The 17902-nt window shown below is 41.4% G+C and overlaps 1 protein-coding gene across 1 annotated transcript in view; it reads right to left on the bottom strand.

Annotated features, from left to right (window-relative positions):
* insyn1 (inhibitory synaptic factor 1) overlaps positions 1 to 5529 on the bottom strand; it is a 46244-nt gene extending 40715 nt beyond the window's left edge. Inside the window, exons 1-2 of the mRNA XM_028586253.1 lie at positions 5416 to 5529; positions 4462 to 4837 (exon numbers count right to left, since the gene is read on the bottom strand). Coding sequence (XP_028442054.1) covers positions 4462 to 4605 — 144 coding nt within the window. The 5' untranslated portion in view covers positions 4606 to 4837; positions 5416 to 5529. The remainder of the gene's footprint in view (positions 1 to 4461; positions 4838 to 5415) is intronic.
* Positions 5530 to 17902: the final 12373 nt, after the last annotated feature.

Here is a 17902-nt window from a genome sequence, read left to right as displayed (position 1 = left end):
TGAATAGACCACCCCATTTCTTTAATGTAAGGTTAAATAAGATGTGCTGCTCCTGCAGATTTAGTGGCTTGTCGAGCACAAAGTTGACTTGTTTGTTCTAAAAAGAAGCAAAACCTTAAAGTCCTGCTGCTGCTATTTACAGGTGATCTTCAGTAGATCAAACACATTCATGAAAACACTTTCAAAAATCCATTATGTGGTTCTAAAACTGCATGGTGGCCAGTCTCATTAATAATGCTGTTACTCAGGACTTAATTCCTAAAAAGCTGACATTTGGAGGATGCAGTTTTTACCTGACACTAGTGTTTTCCTGCTGCCTCCCTCCTGTGGCGAAACAGTAAGCCAGTCTCCTGCATTACGACGAGCATGTGCAGACAACTACTGCAAGGCTGACTGATAGAGGCCAGTATCCTGGACGTGCTGTGCTCTGCCACCGATAATTGCTCTTTGTCCAGCTTATATTCACTCCTCTCATCTGGAGCTTTAGTTCTACGAGTCCTGATTGCCTTCCTGTGTTCATTTGACTTGAGCCGTGCACAGACGTGCAGCATCATCTGCTCGCGGTAGGATTCTGCATAATAACTACATCCACATAATAACAGTCCATCATTTCCGTTTGGTTCCATATAAAGATGTGTAGCTCACTGCCAATCTCCCCTCTCAATGCCGCTGCATCTTCTCCCCAGTCTTTTTTTTTTTCTTTTTTAGCGCTTCATTAAATTCTTTCAATTTTACCAGTCTGTATGTCTCTAATAACCAACATGAGTGCACTCCTACATTTGTGTTTCCTTAGCTCCCCTTCTTTCTGTGAAATTCAGTTTGAGGAAAAGGAACTCAACATGAGCCATTTCCGAGGTTGCTTTGCATCCTCTTTGGTGTCATTATTTTCCCCTTGCTTATCAGACTTCTATGTCCAAGGTTGAAATGATACCTAAATGAAATATTTCCTCCGGAGTTGCCACTCCTGCCAGTGTTATTATTACAAATAGAGTAGTTTATCAGTATATTACCTTCCAATGTCCTTCCTTTAGATCCTTTTCATTTTGCCTGCCATGACGCGTGTAATGGGATTCACAAGCAAGACAGGCTGCATTTTACTGTAATAGGCTTTTGAAGGGAGCAATCTTGAAAAACTGTGTGCTCGGTTACATTTGTCTTTGACATGTAAAGGAGATTTATTGTCTGAGACTGTAACTGTGATGCTTAAATTAGAACAATCTCTCTAATAAAACAGCGTTATGTGTACAACTTTCATATAGATTTGTTCAGTATAATGCTGTCAATGCATCGTTTTAGAGACAGCCTATAATGAAATATCTTTATTTGCTAGATCGGGGGTACTGTAGGTAGCTCCATGGCATGGGTTGCTAAATATTTGTAGATTTTTAAACACTTACAGCCACAGAGCCAAATTAACTTAATATATTGGACTGCATATGTGGAATAAAGATGTTACCTCTTTACCTGGTAAAATACAAAACCAGCATTAACTTACGTAGGGACCAGAATACTAGAATGGTTAAAACTGGTCTACTCTGTGAAGATTTGACAACAAAAAAGTCTCACATACATAAATGGAAATTTCCGAGGTATTGCTTTTTAATTACCATTCATTATTGCTTATTTCTCAGGCTCCCTCAAAATGGCTGTTTGCTGAGCGTTTTCAAGAGAAATAAGATATAAGATAAGATAAGAGATTATTAAAGGCAGGTTTTTACTATTGTACTGTTCAAGTTTGTACTGTTCAAGTTTTTGAATGCAATGCACCTGGCACCCAGGAACAAAAATCCCCATTTACATGACATTGATCAAAGTTTAATGTAGGTTCACCACAGAGTTGTATTAAACTGCACTGAGTGCTGTTTATGTTCCAAACTCAGGATGATGAATTCTGGCAGACAAGAAAGTAAGACCAATGGATGACCCCTTTTTAAGACTTTTTTTTTTTTTTGCTTGTCTGAGGGGTAGAATCAGTGGATGTGAAGGTCTTCATAAAAGGGCAGTTCTGGTTATTTTCAACCTGTGTCTTAGCTTCCTATAATTTATATCCTGTTCACTGTGTGCTGTAAGTCATCCGGGATGTATCATTCCCATGTTTGAAAAGTCCGAAATCTGCAACATTACTCGATTTTCCCTCCCCTGAACTTCTCACGAACCAAGCTAAGCAAATCAATTTACAAAATGCATTTCAACAATTTTCTGTGTCACCTACTTTTTATGTAAGATTCCCCTGAGGCCTTGTTAAAAAAGTCCTTGGGGTTTGACATATTTATTCAATTAAAAACTGGTAAACAATTTAAAATGTAGTGATAAAAGTATTATTCCCCTCATCGCCTAAAAAAACAAAATCTGCAGAACATAAATTTTTTTTATGGTTAATGCATAAGGCCACAAAGACCAGATGTCTAACACTTGACTAGAAAATCTCCCAAATGTTCTCATTTTAATTAATGTAGAGGTAAGGACTACATGGTATAAATAAAGACTGCAATATGCAATGTACGCATCTTTGAGGCGTTGAAAGAAATCTGAAAATTGAATGTAGGCCGATTCTATTGCAGTGTTACTAATCATGTGTTGAAATTAGACTTTTTGAATTCACCATTTGACCCATTGGCACAATGACCCTGTACGTGTGTGATATTGAGCTATGAAAACAGTACAGTGAAATAAGCATTGTAACAGACAAGTAACATCCTAATTTTGGGGCAGCTACGTGCTTTGGAGGGTCAGCTTTGACTCCTCAGAGTACTGCAGTATCTCCAGTTCCCCAAAGACCTTGTGGGATATAATCAGTCATTACTGCTCCTGCACGGAGTTATTTATTTCACTACATTCACATGGCAATTCATCATTTATTTATGTGACAGTTGTTATCTATTATGTTGTTCCTTTCATGTGGCCAAGAATGAGAGATTTTATGGAACATTAGGCTTCCATGCATCTGATGGCGCTACACTGATTCTGTTTCTTCATCTCCCTTTGATTCCGTCTGCAGTCTCACAGGTCAGTTAATTGCAGGATATTGATACCAGAATTATGACTGCCACTCCGGCTAATATGATTCCTTAACCATTTCAATATGTGGGATTGTGCTCTCCCAATAAAAAATGACATTTGAGCCACTGTGCAGAGCCCTCCCTAATGGGGTCTGGGATAAGAATGGTAATATGCGTTGGAGCTGGCAGAGGCACAGGCCGTGTTTTTGTTTATAAATAGCTCCAGCCAGCATTATTTCACTTGCAGTTGTCCCATAATCATCAATCACTCCTGTGCGCGGGCCGGCTTCTCCTGCTCACCAGAGGGAAGGTGCATTGTGAGCTGTGCCCTTGCACCTCCAACTGTGCAAGTACATAAAGTAGAGCGTGGTGAGTGGGACAGAGCTAGGAGTCAGGGAGAAGAGGGGGTGTGTTGGAGGGAGGGGGGGGTATCCTGCGCAGTGATGGAGTGAGTTATGGCAGCTGTACCCTGGCTGTTCTAAACCCTCCTCCTTTAGGTCATTACATGCGCTAACATCCACCATTTCACTTCTTCAACACATTTCAAAAAACACACACACACACAAACTCCCTCTGAATCCCTGATCAGATGCAAGTGGGAGGCTAATCATGTGATATGCTTGGAGGATGTGGGACGGGTCGGACACAACTGTTTGCTCAGGTTTCATCTGTCTCTGTCTCTCTATCTGCCTTTGTATCTTTCTTTGGAGGAGCTTTGCGTGAAGAGCCCACAGCTTTGAGGACACTGCAGGGGAAGATGCAAAAGATATGATGAGGGCCATTTTGTACTCTCACACACATGAACAGATGTGCTCTGATCATCAGCCATCACACACACACACACACACACACACTTGTTTAGTCCATGTACTTGTAGATGCATGTCGGAGAACATTGCAACGTATCTCTCTTTGCTGATCCTTGGTCAAACTGTGCACTGTACACACAGACATTCACACACACAAATCGGCCAGTGTTTCCATGGCAGATGCGAAAAAATACAGTAGGAATCCAGCTGATTCTTAACAAAATGGTTATATAACTATTGTGGCGCTAAGTCTTGTATCTTATCTAAGCCTGCCCCTGTGTTTCCTTTTAGCCTGGCTTTGCTGCTTTTCAACAGCACTTCACATCTACTGTACCTCCCACAAGACACCACTGAACACACGAAGGGCGTTTGTAAGTGGCGATAAGCAATTGTTTTGTTGGAAAAGGAAGACAGCCTTGCTGCGGTTGTAATCAACAATATCATACTGCTACATAACAAAAAAGTGAGATCTCATCACTTTCAAATCTTAATCAAAATCTCCATGCTGCGAAATATTATTTTACACTTGATTAAATGCAGCCTACTTGAGAAGCACACCCATCTGGCACCCACATTCTCTCCCTGCCTCCGTCTCTTCCTCCCCTTGTTCCTCTCTAAATCCCCACAGAAGCCTGATAAGCGTTTCGACCTCACCTCCCGGAGTTCCTTGGCCACATCCTTGAGCTCTTTCAGAATTCCGTCCAGCTGGTCAATCACCATCTTCATGTGGCTGCGGATGCGTTCTCTCGGGCTGGGGGTCTCAGAGGTGTCCCGGGCCGGAGCACTGCTGAGGGACATCCTTTACAGGGCGACGTGGGGCCAGTGGCCAACAGGCTGAGGGCGTGGGGGAGCCGAGTCGGGGTCCATGTCTTTGGCTACGAGGAGCCGCAGTGCTACTGATCCGAACAGGGGCCCCGGCCACGCAGGGAGACCTCAACATCTTAAAAGCACCTGGGCAGCCAAAACACCTTGCCTCGCCCGCACACTCGGCACAGGGTCACACTCTGACATCCATGCCCTCTGGTAGATGCTTCCAAAAGTGAAGAGAAAATAAGCATGGGAAAAGTCAAACGCTGTAAATCCATGGAAAAGGAAGAGGAAAAAACACATGGGCTAAAGCTGGTATGAAACTCTTACATAATCGTGTTGGGCCAACTAATGTGTCAGTGTGTACGTTTTGAAATTGTTCCCGAGGAGGTGCTATTTAAAAAACCTGTCTATACAGTGAAGAGACTTTTCCCCTTTTCCACTTGTCCTGTACAACCTTTTTAACTTGTGAAACACAGCGACATAATGGCAGGCTAACATACAAACGTGAAAGCAGAAAAGGGGTTCATATGAACCCTTTTATAGAGAAAGCTATCCAACGTAGATTAAAAAAAATAAATAGAACTCCCAGCAGTGGCACAATTTTCGAAATGATCGTGTTCTACATTATTGGTGGCCAGCAGGGACAAGGCTTTCTTTCTAAATAGTCTTTTTTGTAAGGGCTACTGTCTTTTAAGAGGGAAAGCACAGATCCTGTTTGGAGAAAGGGGGATATTCCTCTGTGCTGTGTGGTGTTTCCCCCCTTCAGGAAAAATAAAAAGATTCTCAGTAGAAACTCACATCACAATAAACTTTGCTCCACATCCATTTTCTTTGCAGATGATGTCTTAATCAGGTTGTCCTTCATTTCTTGTCCATGAAAAGGAGGAACGTAGGTGTGTTTCTTTCTCACAGTGTCCAATCTCCCCCCCACCCCCACCCCAAAAGCAGGGCTTATTCCAGGTGGCGTGGGATCAGAATGAATTGATTTCCAAGCCAGCGGAACGTGACCGGTGATGAGAATGTGTAGAGGGATAACAAAAAAATCTGTCGGTGAGACACAGTTACAAAGGGGGCTGGAAGGCGAACGAGCACCTTCTCCTGGAATTCGGGTGGCAGCTTGTCTTATGCAACAGTGCTCTCCAAGTCCTCTCAAAAAACACTGACCCACAGCAGTCCACAGGGGTGTGCCCAAAAACCAAGGGAGCAGAAACAGAAAAGGATTCTCTTCTCTTCTTCAGTTGTTGCTAAGGGAACCCGGTCTGCCTCCTTGTGCTGTGATTGGATAATTATTTTACTTATTATCCGTGTAGTGTATGTTTTCTCTGTGGACGCTTTTCAGAGAGGCAGAGAGCTCAGTGCCATCCAGCAGGAAGAGATAAATCCCATGAAAGCTTCCCAGAGGGGACCCAGAGAACAACCAGGGGGGAGAGCTTCTCGCCAAATCCAGGGCGATGCCACTGCCACGGGGTGCGCTGGCCAATCACACATGGCACCTGGACAGACGGGAAGAAAAGCAATCACTTATTCTCTCGTGTCTCCTCCTCCTCCTTTCCTTTTTTATTCCTCGTTCTTTCTCTAAGTCATTGCAGCATAAACAATCCAACAACAGTAGAGTGAAAGAGACCCCGATATGGATGGGAATTAACTGCGTTGGTGATTTTTTTTTTTTTTTTTTTTAAGCTGCTGTCAAAATGCATCCCTTGCTTCAGCAGCACTTGCCTCACCTCCACACAAACACATGCACACACGCACGCCAGAACACACACCTACTCACCTTTCCCGTGCATCACTTTGCTGTTGCTATGCCCAGAGCTCACTGTCCACGCACAGCAGGATCATTCAAGCTACACACAACCTGCTGGTTCTTTAGCACACACACTCTGTCGCACACACACTAACATCTTCTCCTCTCTCCGCTTTGCTCTTCTCTCTCCCTCTTTTTATCTCTGTCTCACACACATTCACACTCACGCTCTCTCTCTCCCTGACATACCCCCCCCCCCCACACACACACACACACACACACACACACACACACACAGAGTTCTCTCCCCCTACTTACTGTCTTGACAGAGAGAGAAGATTCTGTCAGCAGGGTTATTTCACTCTGAGGCTGTGGCTCATCAGAGGAGTAGAAGTGGAGGATGAAGCTGTGGAGGAGGAGGAGGAGGCAGGAGGCATGAGATGGGTACAATGAATGGCCCTGATAGCACTCTGAGAAGGGAGAGAGGAGGCTGAAGATGACTAAGAGCCCGAGCCGCGAGGAGAGCTACTGTTTCGGATTGCGATGCTGCCGCGGCCGCTACCATCACTCAGATAACTGTGCTGCCGAAAGCCGTCACCAGTCAGCGTCTGCCTGCACCGGGAGGCAGCAGACACAACGGCTGAGCTGCTGCTGTAAAAAAAAAAAAAAAAAAAAAAAAAAAAAAAAAAAAAAAGGAGCTGTGTGATTCCTATGACAGCCTCTCCCTCGCTGCCTATCTGCCTGTTTTTCGTCTCTCTCTCTCTCCCCCTCCCCTTTCTGTCACTCTTGCTCTTTCTCTTTCTCCGTCCCCGTCTCTCTGCCCCTGCGCCCTCACTGTGTCCTCGCTGACTGCCGAATGAAGGGAAGCTGATGCCAGAGTTTATCGTGGGGCTCAGGCTCCTGCCAGGACCACTCGGCTGTTCTGCTCGGCTATGTGAAGGAGGGGTTTGGTGCTGTTAAAGGCACAGTGTATCCTCCTCTGCCTCGCTGCTCTCCTGTCTTCTCCTCTCTGCTGGCGTCCACACTCCCTCACTTTTACCTCTCACACTGCCTATCTAGCCTTTGTCACAGGTCTATCAAGGGTGTTATCTCTCTCTTAAATCAAGATGAAGTCCTCTTCTGCCTCCAGCCAAGCAGTCTCTGAGGACGGGGTGTCCAAAAATCCCTGGCTGTTACATCATTAATATACAAAGCAGGTTGGTGTTTGATGACCTCATCTGACAGAAATAGGGAGGGAGGGCCAGCATGACTTTTTCTCTCCCCCGTCCTCTTCATCAGCATTTTATTCAACACAACAGCCCCACATAACCCGACCAGAGGCAGTTACCCTAATATGAAATTAGTTTTCCAAAGGAGATAATGTAACGGTAAAGCAAATCCATAATGACAACTTCCTGAGCAATGAGGGTTTTGGCAGATAACTGTACTAAACAGCCAGAAGCTCAGTGCATTCCTTAGCATAATTGTAAAGGGAAGTGCAGAGTGGATTCAGGTTAGGTGGATTTGCCATGCAGATGAATTTATTCAGGGGTCCTCTGTGTATTCTACTACTAGTATCACAGACGTTATGCTGATGCTAATTAGGCGAATACACTGCAGTTTAATAAATTCTCTTTTGCATGTTTTCTTTGATTAATAAAGGATTGAGTTTGGCTTTTAAAAAATATAATAATGAAATCCTTCACATTCTATTGTGTCTATATGTTATCCTTTTCTAAGTGCACAGTTACATTGTGTCGTCTTAGGACTTTGTCAAATGTTTAATATGTCGTCACATTCTAAAGCACATTGTGGCTCCATGTGGAGTTGGGGGACTGCAATGGGATCTTTGTGCCTTTCCTAGCATTAACACATGGCTGCTGCAGCGTTGCACAGACAATCTGCTTCTCACAAACTGCTCCCTGTGAGGAACAGGTGTCCTTGAGCATGTTTCCTTTGTAGCTTCACTGCTTAGTCTCTCTGCAAATATGGGAGGCTCCCTACTTTGAACACAGCAACAGTTTGCAGCACATTTCTTTCCTGCCATTGTTTCCTTTTTTTCTGGTCATTGCAAAATACCTTTTTGCTTGGATATTCATGGTGTATTTAATAGAGCTCTCCCTAAAAGAGAGAATGCATTCTAAATGACCTCTCAGTGGAAAGGCCCAGGTGCACAACACAGATAGCTCGATGTCAGTGATGCCTTCATTGGAAGAGAATTGGATTATTTTCCCCCTGTAAAATATATTTTTTTCATGCTAAGGTCATCACGACTCGTGAGATTTACTAGGATTCTGGAGTGGGTCCAGCTAAATATTGGTCCCACTTAATATTTCTGCCTTGGATTTATTGTGCTATGCTGTTTATAGAGCCGTTTTATAGAACGTAATTTTTTTCTATTCGGGCACAGGCTCTCAACAAGCACAAAGATGCATAAACACACTAATACACACGTAGAGACAGACCCACAAACACACATCAAATACACACACATAAAAACCAGGCTGAGCAATCCTATCCAGAGGAAATTATATTGGTAATTTGGTACCATAGGAATTAAGTCCAGGAGAGATTTTATTTGACTTGCATTGTTTACCTCCCAATAAGCTATCATACTCATATTTATTTGATAGAGCAGGGATCAACGATCTTTATTATTGTTCTTTTTTGGCAACCTTCCCCACAGATCCTGGGTTCATAGCCACTGATGGAAGATGTGCACAGGATTTATTTTTTATAATAAAGTGGAGAGAGACGAATAACAAAGATCAATACAGATATTATCCTCCCAATCTCCAAGCAGCAAACACATGTATGATTACATGGATGGGTAAGATAAATATTGGAGTACTTTGACTTATTTATTAGCAGGCACACTCTGTTAATTGGATAGATAATGGTAAATACTTGGCTGTAGGAAACACAAAATAAAATGCATTATGTCACACACAAGAAACAATGAGCAAAATTAAAAAGGTGGCAAGTCTGCGTTCCAAGTGGGTGCTCAACCTCAAAAATACAAATCAGTCCAGAAGTAGAAATAAGGTGACATGCCATTTAGTATGTCATTCCAATCCCTGTGGGAAAAAAACATTTTGAAATATCACTTCTTCCAATGAGACATACTGTTGCAATGGGCAATGTTTGGCCTTTATGTAATGCCTGGCTTTTGGTTTCCTCTTCTGATGGCTATTTTGTGCTCAGAAATATGGACTTTAAGAACTCTTTTACTTTGTCATATATATATATATATATATATATATATATATAATTTATTCATTTATTTATTTTTTTTCCATGTTCCCAGTCTTTGTGCTAAGCTAACAAGCTGCTGGCGGTGGCTTAATGTTTACCGTAAAAACATGAAAGTGATATTAATAATCAAAGATATGATGGATTAGTTTTTATAATGAATTTTTGAAGGAAGAATTCTTAATATAATTGTTGGGCCACAAGTTGTATTTCCCCCGACAGGTGGAAAAATTCACTGTTTCCAGGAAGACAAAAACATGATTTTGATAAAAGTGCACAGTGATATGAGATATCCTGATGACCCGTATACACTTTAAAAAAAGATATAACAACATTGAAAAGTAACTTTTCATTTCATTGTGAGGGATTTGTGTGGGACCATATTCCCTCCTCCCCGAAGAGTACAAAACCACCCCTTCTCCAGCAATACATCACCATTTCCTCTTTACTAATTAGCTCTCATTCAGTCGTCATCAATACCCTTGATTCCCTTCACTGCTCAAAAAGCCCCAAACACACAGTCTTCTACAAGGGGTTTTGCAATCACATGCTTAAAACCATGTTCATCAGCTGACGAATATTCTTCAGTGTTTCTCATATTCGAAGTGAAATTAATTTCTGACATACATCCTTATCATGTGCATAACTGATATTGAATCTTTTATCTATCTATATCCTTTTCTGACTTGTAACCGTCCATTCTCAACAGACGAAAGCTGAGTAACTGTCTGGATTTGAAGGTGACTTAGGAGGACACATTACAGAAAACAATGTGTTGGACTAGATGCCGTTTTTGCAGCTTAAAAACCACAGTTCAAAAGCCTACCAATGCAGACAAATGATCCAAACTAGCATAATGCTATGTTGTTTAGCGCCCAAACATGGTACTTTCCCAGCAGCACATAAACACGGTTTAAAAATCACACATCCTGATCACCATCAAAATCTGATCGGCTGATTCATGGGCCAAGGATTGTCTTTCCTGTGAATTTCAAAATTCAAAATTCAAAATTTCCAAATAGGTTTTTAATATTTAGGGATATTTAACAAGGGAGAAAACACAGCATTCTTTCCATTTTGTTGAGAGATAAATGACAGTTTTTGTAATTATCCCTTTTAATAATCTACATCCATTATGCCTTTTCTCTCCTGGCCATTGTGTGGCACTGTGGTGTAGTTGTGACATGTTGATGTCTCTCTGCTCTGAGGACTAAAATGGTGGACTGAGAAAAAAGTTCTTGATATTTGACTTATGCGCTGAAATTTTAATTGTTACATGACATGACTGTTGTGTGAAGAAATTGCACGATAACATGATGCAGAATCAAAGGAGGATTATTTGCAGTTTTCAACACATTTTCATGAATAAATTAAAAGATCCTTGGCAGTCAGTTTATGTCTGGCATCATTTATTTAAAAGTATGTATAGTGGAATTATTTCCACTGGTAAAATGCACTCTCACTAAGAGGCTTAAGTATTTTTATATATAATCTCTGCCATCGTAATTCCGTAGTTGAATTTTTGGATGATGACTGAGACTGAATGATGATTTATGAACCAAAGGAATTGGAAGGCGCTTCTAGCATCTGCAATATGCATGGCCAAACATAGACATGGTGACCTGTTTACGATTTCCAGTTATGTCCTTGATTTTACACAGACAGACACTAAGGGACAGAGATCTCGGAGGCTCATCCTGTCTTACAACGACACCAGTCTCTCCTCTTGCCTGTCTACTGACCTTTTGATATTTCAGTCCTGTGCGTGTGTTTGTCTGTATGTGTTTTTTTTTTCTTCAGCAGTCATGCAGTATGCAGAGGAGCAGAGGCTGTCTCAGACCATAACACCCTGTGATGGATCAGTGCTCTTACACAATGAAATGAAGCTTAAGTGTTTGATTGATTTCTCATTTACTTTCCTCGCCAGTGGTAGAAATATAGTCTGTGCATGTGGCTGCACTGGGGCCCCTGGTCTGAGAGGGCCTGTAGTCTCATTGTGAAGAGTGGTCCTGTTTCATATTTAAGACATGTTTTTGTGGATCAATGGTCAGCCTCTGTAATTTAGACTATGATGTGATGGGGTAGCCCGTATGTGTGTGAATACAGCTGAAGCTAATAGTGAATGACAAGTGATTTTTGTCTGCAACCCGTTTTGTTCACATATACAGTAATGGAAATCCGAACAGATTCAAATTTAAACGCTGCATTCCACCAAAGGTATTTGAGCCCACTTCATAAAGTGAAAGAAACTACATACATGTGAGAAAGGAAGTTAATCTCTGTTCAGTGGGAGATGCTGGAGTGCAGTTAGGTTTGCAAAACAAGTCTGAATCTCTGAAAGAATTCTCACATAAGCCTGAAACAAGCTGTGAAAAATAACACATTACACAGCTGTAACAGCAGTGATCCATTCCAAATCAAAACTAATCCAAAATGACTTGTGGAGCATTTACCAGGGCTCAGGCAGTCTAAATTGGCTGGGCAGTTTTGTCTTCTGAAAGGATATCACAGCATGTGACACTGTTGGGTATGTTGAGGAGACTCCAGAGTTTTGGTTGCTACCTATCTGTATTTGATAAAAATGTAATTACAATTACTGTGCAAAATAGCAGTATTACTATAAGTAATGGTATAATGCGTGTTGTTTCAGAATTCTGCACCAGTATGCAACTATAGATTGTAGACTGGGTCATCAAATCGAACCCTTTTGTCTCAGCGCGAGGATGGGCTCATTAAAATATATTGGACTGGAACCCATTATCGCTATGAGTCACCACTGTTTACGACATGTAGCACCAATTGGTTACAATTCTGCTTCTTAAACCAACCTATAGGCCTTTGCCTTTGCTTTCCTTTATTGAACAACAGCAGTGGCACAATACATGGTTTGAGTTTAAAAGAGTACTGATTTAGCAGTACACTCCTATAACATTGTTGGACTCAAGATGCAGCAGAATCCAATATATTGTCTGTTTCATTCCATGCATTCTTATTCCTTGTCTTAACCGGGCGGCAATATTTTGGTTATATATTCAGGTGTGTAACCTGCAGATATAAGGAGCTGGGTACAGAGCAGGCTCACTTCTTTCTAACACCACATCCCCAGATTATTTTTATTTTTTAAACGTGTAGTCTTCAGACCTAACCAACACTGACTAAAGCGACATCACTGGCAATGTGCTTTCTTTGGAGCCACAAAACAGCTTTATAAAACTTTCTTTACATATGCAGTAATACTCCCCAAGAGCTGTACACAGACTTTGATGTGTAAAATCCACGGTTACCCTTTAAGGGTAACTTAGACTGCCTCTTGATTTAATCTCTTAATTTTGCCTGCATCTATACCATCTTTACCATTCATTCCTGAAACATTAAAACCTATCCACAACTGAAAGAAATGACCAAAACTAGATGCAGACAAGAGGTTAATGGAAAATGGTTGGAGTTGGTCACCATAACTTTATTAACGAAGTTGACACTTCCTGTAGCTGCTTTACGCTCTCCCGGGTTAGCAGCTCCCATTATTAACATTACATTCACAACAAAAACACACATGTTGAGCCAAACAGTGGAGGACTGGAACCGTCACGGTTTGGTCCTGCTTGTCGTGGGTCACTGTGGTTATCTCCTGCTGTGATGATGCAGTGGAAATAGAAATGAGCCCAGCATGCCAAGACATGCTGTGGCTTTCATTATATATGTTTCCACTGCCCTGGAGGATAGATAGCCATATGGAGTGAGAAACCTCAATACATCCACATTCTTTCATCAATAACTGCCACTGGTTGATGTATCACTTGTTAATTTATTTATTGTTGTGCTGGAAATCCATGTTGCTGTTCAGGGTATTCTCATGAAGCATACATACATATAGCTGCGAAAAGTAAAGCACTGTAATTCGTAAGCATTCCACGTATTCTTTTGCTGTACTGAATGCACCACTATGACTGCTGCTGAAAAAGAACGCTGTGGGCCATGTAGGGAGGAGGTCGGGGTGGATGGGTGGGTCTTAAAACACAGCGCTTTCAAGCTGGGGAGGGGAGTTTGCCTCCCAGCCAAAACAAAATACTTTAACCCAGGAAACGCTTTTTCGTTCCTCGGGAGTGTTTTACTCCAAACCCCGATCTTTTTCCTAAACTTAACTAGTCATTTTGGAGCCTAAACTTAACTGTTGTCGACGCATGACGCTCACTTTTTCTCGGCTAAACTCAACTGCCACAGCCAATGAAAGGACTGTCACCTGGCGGGGCCTGGACCCGGCTCACAGTTACCTATTGGTGGCTAAACACAGCTACCAACTGCTGCTGATACGACAGAGCTCTGTAACCGGTGTCACGGAGCTCTGTAGCAGCCAAGGTCATTACAGTATAGTTTTGCATTTTTCATTAGTTTTTTATTTTTATTTCGTTTTGACTTTTTGTTTTCAAATTCAGTTTAGTTTTAATTAGTTTTTAAAGCGTGTTTGCTAGTTTAGTTTTTAGCTTTTGAAAATGCTTAGTTTTAGTTTAGCTTTTATTAGTTTTAGTGTTGGTTTTATTCCTTTTTGTAATATGGGTTATTTGTCGGGGGCAAGATTCAAAAAGGTCAGAAAAAGTATTGTGTAATAATAACTCAACAAAAACATCATACATTTTAGAAATATCTATTCACAATGTATTCAACAATAACACCAGTACGCTACATAAAATGTACATATTATTAGCACAAATATGTAAAAAAAACCTAAATAGCCAATAGACTAAAGAAGACATACATCAACAGGTGTTTTGAACTTTGGTTCGAATGAAGTGGCAAACTTCTTGAAGTCAATCGACTCACACAGTTTTGTAGACATCCCAGTATCAACACACATATTAACCCACGCTTCCTCCGGCTTTTGGTGTTCTTGCGTATTTACTAACCAGCAGCTATCGGGTCGCCGGTGAAAGCCCTCCTATAGTGTTCTCTGTCTTGCTGTTGTCTCCGTCATACTGCCTGGCCCTGTATCCATACATCCATGCCCTGTACCGGGGTTAGCTTCTGTTTCGGGGAAAGGGGGCTTTGCGTTCTCTTTTACCTTGTTAAGGTAAGCTAGGTTAGCCTCCTTGTGCGCGCTTCTCAAATGTACTTTCAAATTCGTGGGATTTTTTCCTTCAATAAATTGTCCACATATTTTCCCACCTTCCACTGCAAGGCACTTGCTTTTATCTGACACAGTCATAATCAAATAGGACTCTGCCGCTTTCTTCCGATTTTCGGGACCGCCATGATGCCAGGCGAGGGGCATGGACTATGTTGTGTTCAATTTGCCATGGAATGTTGGAATTTCTGGATTCCCAGTCAGAAACTATACATGTCTATGGCAAAGACTATATAAAACAGGTCTATGGTCGGAAATGTCAACTCTGAAAGATATAACGTTATTTGCTCTATGAAAGACATTGAGAAAGATGAAAACTAAGGACATTTACTTGATTATTTTATTTTAGTTAGTTTTGCAAACCGACATTACAGTTTTAGTTAGTTATTGTTTTTTGTAATGCCTCGTTTTTTTTTTATTTCAGTTAACGACAATTTTTTTTCCCACCTAGTTTTCATTATTGCATTGGTTTTTGTTAACGATTATAACCTTGGTAGCTGCTAAACACAACTAGCAACTGCCGTTGATACGACGGAGCTCTGTAGCCGGCGTAAGCAGCTCTGTAGTGGCTAAACACAACTAGCAACTGATGCTCTGCGTCAAGGAGGTCTATAGCCGGTGTCATGTGGCAGTCGCCATAGTTTTGTAGGAGTTGGTGTGCATACATTTTCGTACTACATTGTTTATGAGAATGCGTTGTGCTGTTACTGTACCTTTACTCAAACATGCACACCTGTGGTCTTTATCTTCAAAGTGGATTGTACTTATGTATCTCTTGCTGGCTTCTGTTAATAAAGTAAAAACATGACATGGGTCAAGAACAACTTCTCACTCCGAAATGCAAAAATGTGTTTGTTCTACTCAGCCACCTAATACCTGAGATAAATCTTTGTTGGATTGCTTTGTTTGAATAATTATTCAACAAATGTGCAGAAATCCTCAGGATTGTCTAATAAGTTAACATTGGTCCTGTATAATACTTGGATGCTTTTGTACCAGTTTGCATTCTGCTGAAATAGTTGGTACAGGTCCGATTGCTAGCAGGTAATAATTGTATATGTTCATATTTATTTTTGTGATGGCAGGCTTTCTACATTGCAACTATGGACTGATTTTGCCTGTTAATGCTTGTTCATGAGCTGCTAAGAAATTTGGGATTCATAGCAACAGTAGAAAAATGGCTTTATCTTGCACTGTGGAAGGTGGTAGAAAAATGTACATCATGTCAAAGCACAATCCAGCCTTTGATCAGGAAAATAAAGGGGAAAGGAAAGCAAAGAAATTCAATGCTGCAGGTTATACAAAACATCTTCAATATAACCTATACAGTATGTGTATAAATTATTCAGCAATTGCATATAAAATTACATGCCAGCTTTGTTGTTGGTTTATGGTAAGCACTATTTTTGACTACTGTGGTAAAGTGATTGGTTATTTCAATTTAGTATTGTTCACCATCTTGCTTTTACGGTTTAGATAATGTACAGAAAGTATAATTTATATCATACGGAAAACCTGTTAACTCCTTGTGGATAATACAGTTGAATAGGTGCTGTTATTTTAAAACACCTAAACCAATCATGTTACAGTGCCGTGCAGCTCTCAGGTTACATCATCTTCTACACACACAAGCATAAACTGTGTGTGTGTGAGTGTGAGTGTGTGTGTGAGTGTGTGTGCGCGTGCATGCTAATTTTCAGGTGCAGCTATCATCCCCAGTCTGCTGAACAAAAAGCATAGTGTAACCGACTCTGCATTTACATTAGCTGTGAGAGTTGGCACCTCTCAAACTGGCACAGCACTTGAAACTGGATGAGGGAATGTCACTCCAAACTGTTCTCAATATTCATGCAGACCAGGGAGATTTTTACCAATCCTCTCAAATTGTGCTAGAGATAAGACGACGAAGATTCAAATACACAAAATGATTAGAAAAAAAAAAAACTGGCAATTCTTTGCTGGGCATCCTGCTAGCCAGTGTACAGGCGTTGGACGGTGAGCGGAGTGGCTCCATGCCTCGCACCTGCATCGGTTTCCAGCGGGATGTTGGAGGCTGTGGTCTCTTTAAGCCGAGACTTAGCTGGATTCTGGAGTGCCGCGCCATTCAACCAGATGACTCTTTTTCTGTGTGCTGATCTGACGGCCACGTTCTGCTATATGATGAATCATGCACAAGTTTTAAGGATTCAATTTCACTGGAATTGTACCCCGTATAATTTCATATGAAAAAAAAAATTTGATTGATTGATGTTACCATGCCTCAGTATTTTACCGGTCAACCAAGTTTTATCTGTATTTTTCTGTCTGTTCTGTCCTCACTTCCCCTGCGTGCTCACTTTGCTCAGGATGCCCTCTCTGTCTCCTTGTGAAATGTTAAGTAGTCGTCCCCCTTTAACCCTGCCCTTCTCTCAGAAGCTAACATATCTTTAGTGTGCTGTTTGCCAAGAGCTATAAACAAGTGTAATAGAATTGCAGAGGGGTTAGCCGAGTTAGCCTACTGTGCATCTCCCATCACCCCTGGCTCCCCAGCCGTGGTCTAACAAGCCCAGCAGCATCATTGCAAATTCATAACAAGTCGCACCAATGTGGGTCATCTCTGCTACCTCCACATCTTCCTCGTTGCCCATTCTTCTACTTCTCCCCCACCTCTAGAACAGAAATGCACTATTGTTGTTACAAACTTTCCATTTCCATGTTGACAACAATCAGGACCACTGAAATGAAATGACATGGAGAAAAAAAAAAAAGTCTTAAACTGTTTAATGGACTTATAACATGAATTATTTACAGAGCTGCCATACAGCGTCTGTAATGTAGATGTCAGTCACAGGACAGCTGATGGACTTTTTCTGTGCAGGGAGTCCGTCTAAAAGCTGTCACTCTATTAAGAGACAAGATGTATGAATTCTTTAGTGTGTGCCTCTTTCATCTATTGGATGGTCTGGACACCAATAACTGGTATGCATTGTGTAGAGTTTTAAATAGTATGCCAACATATCAAAGCCAGAAATACAGTAATTTGTCTTTAATCCTTGTGTTGACAGTAGTGAAAAGAGAAACGCTGTACATTAAATGTATGCCTGGTTTCCTCATTACATATTACTTTGCTGTAATACAGATTGTCCCTTGAGACTATTTTCCTAATCAGCATCGACAAAGTCCTCACAGTACATCAGACCCAACCTTCAGGT

Source organism: Perca flavescens, chromosome 1, assembly GCF_004354835.1.
Source record: "Perca flavescens isolate YP-PL-M2 chromosome 1, PFLA_1.0, whole genome shotgun sequence".
In the NCBI taxonomy this organism is placed as follows: Eukaryota; Metazoa; Chordata; class Actinopteri; order Perciformes; family Percidae; genus Perca; species Perca flavescens.
The sequence above is the reverse complement of the archived record's forward strand: the minus strand, read 5'-3'. Positions and strand labels throughout refer to the sequence as shown.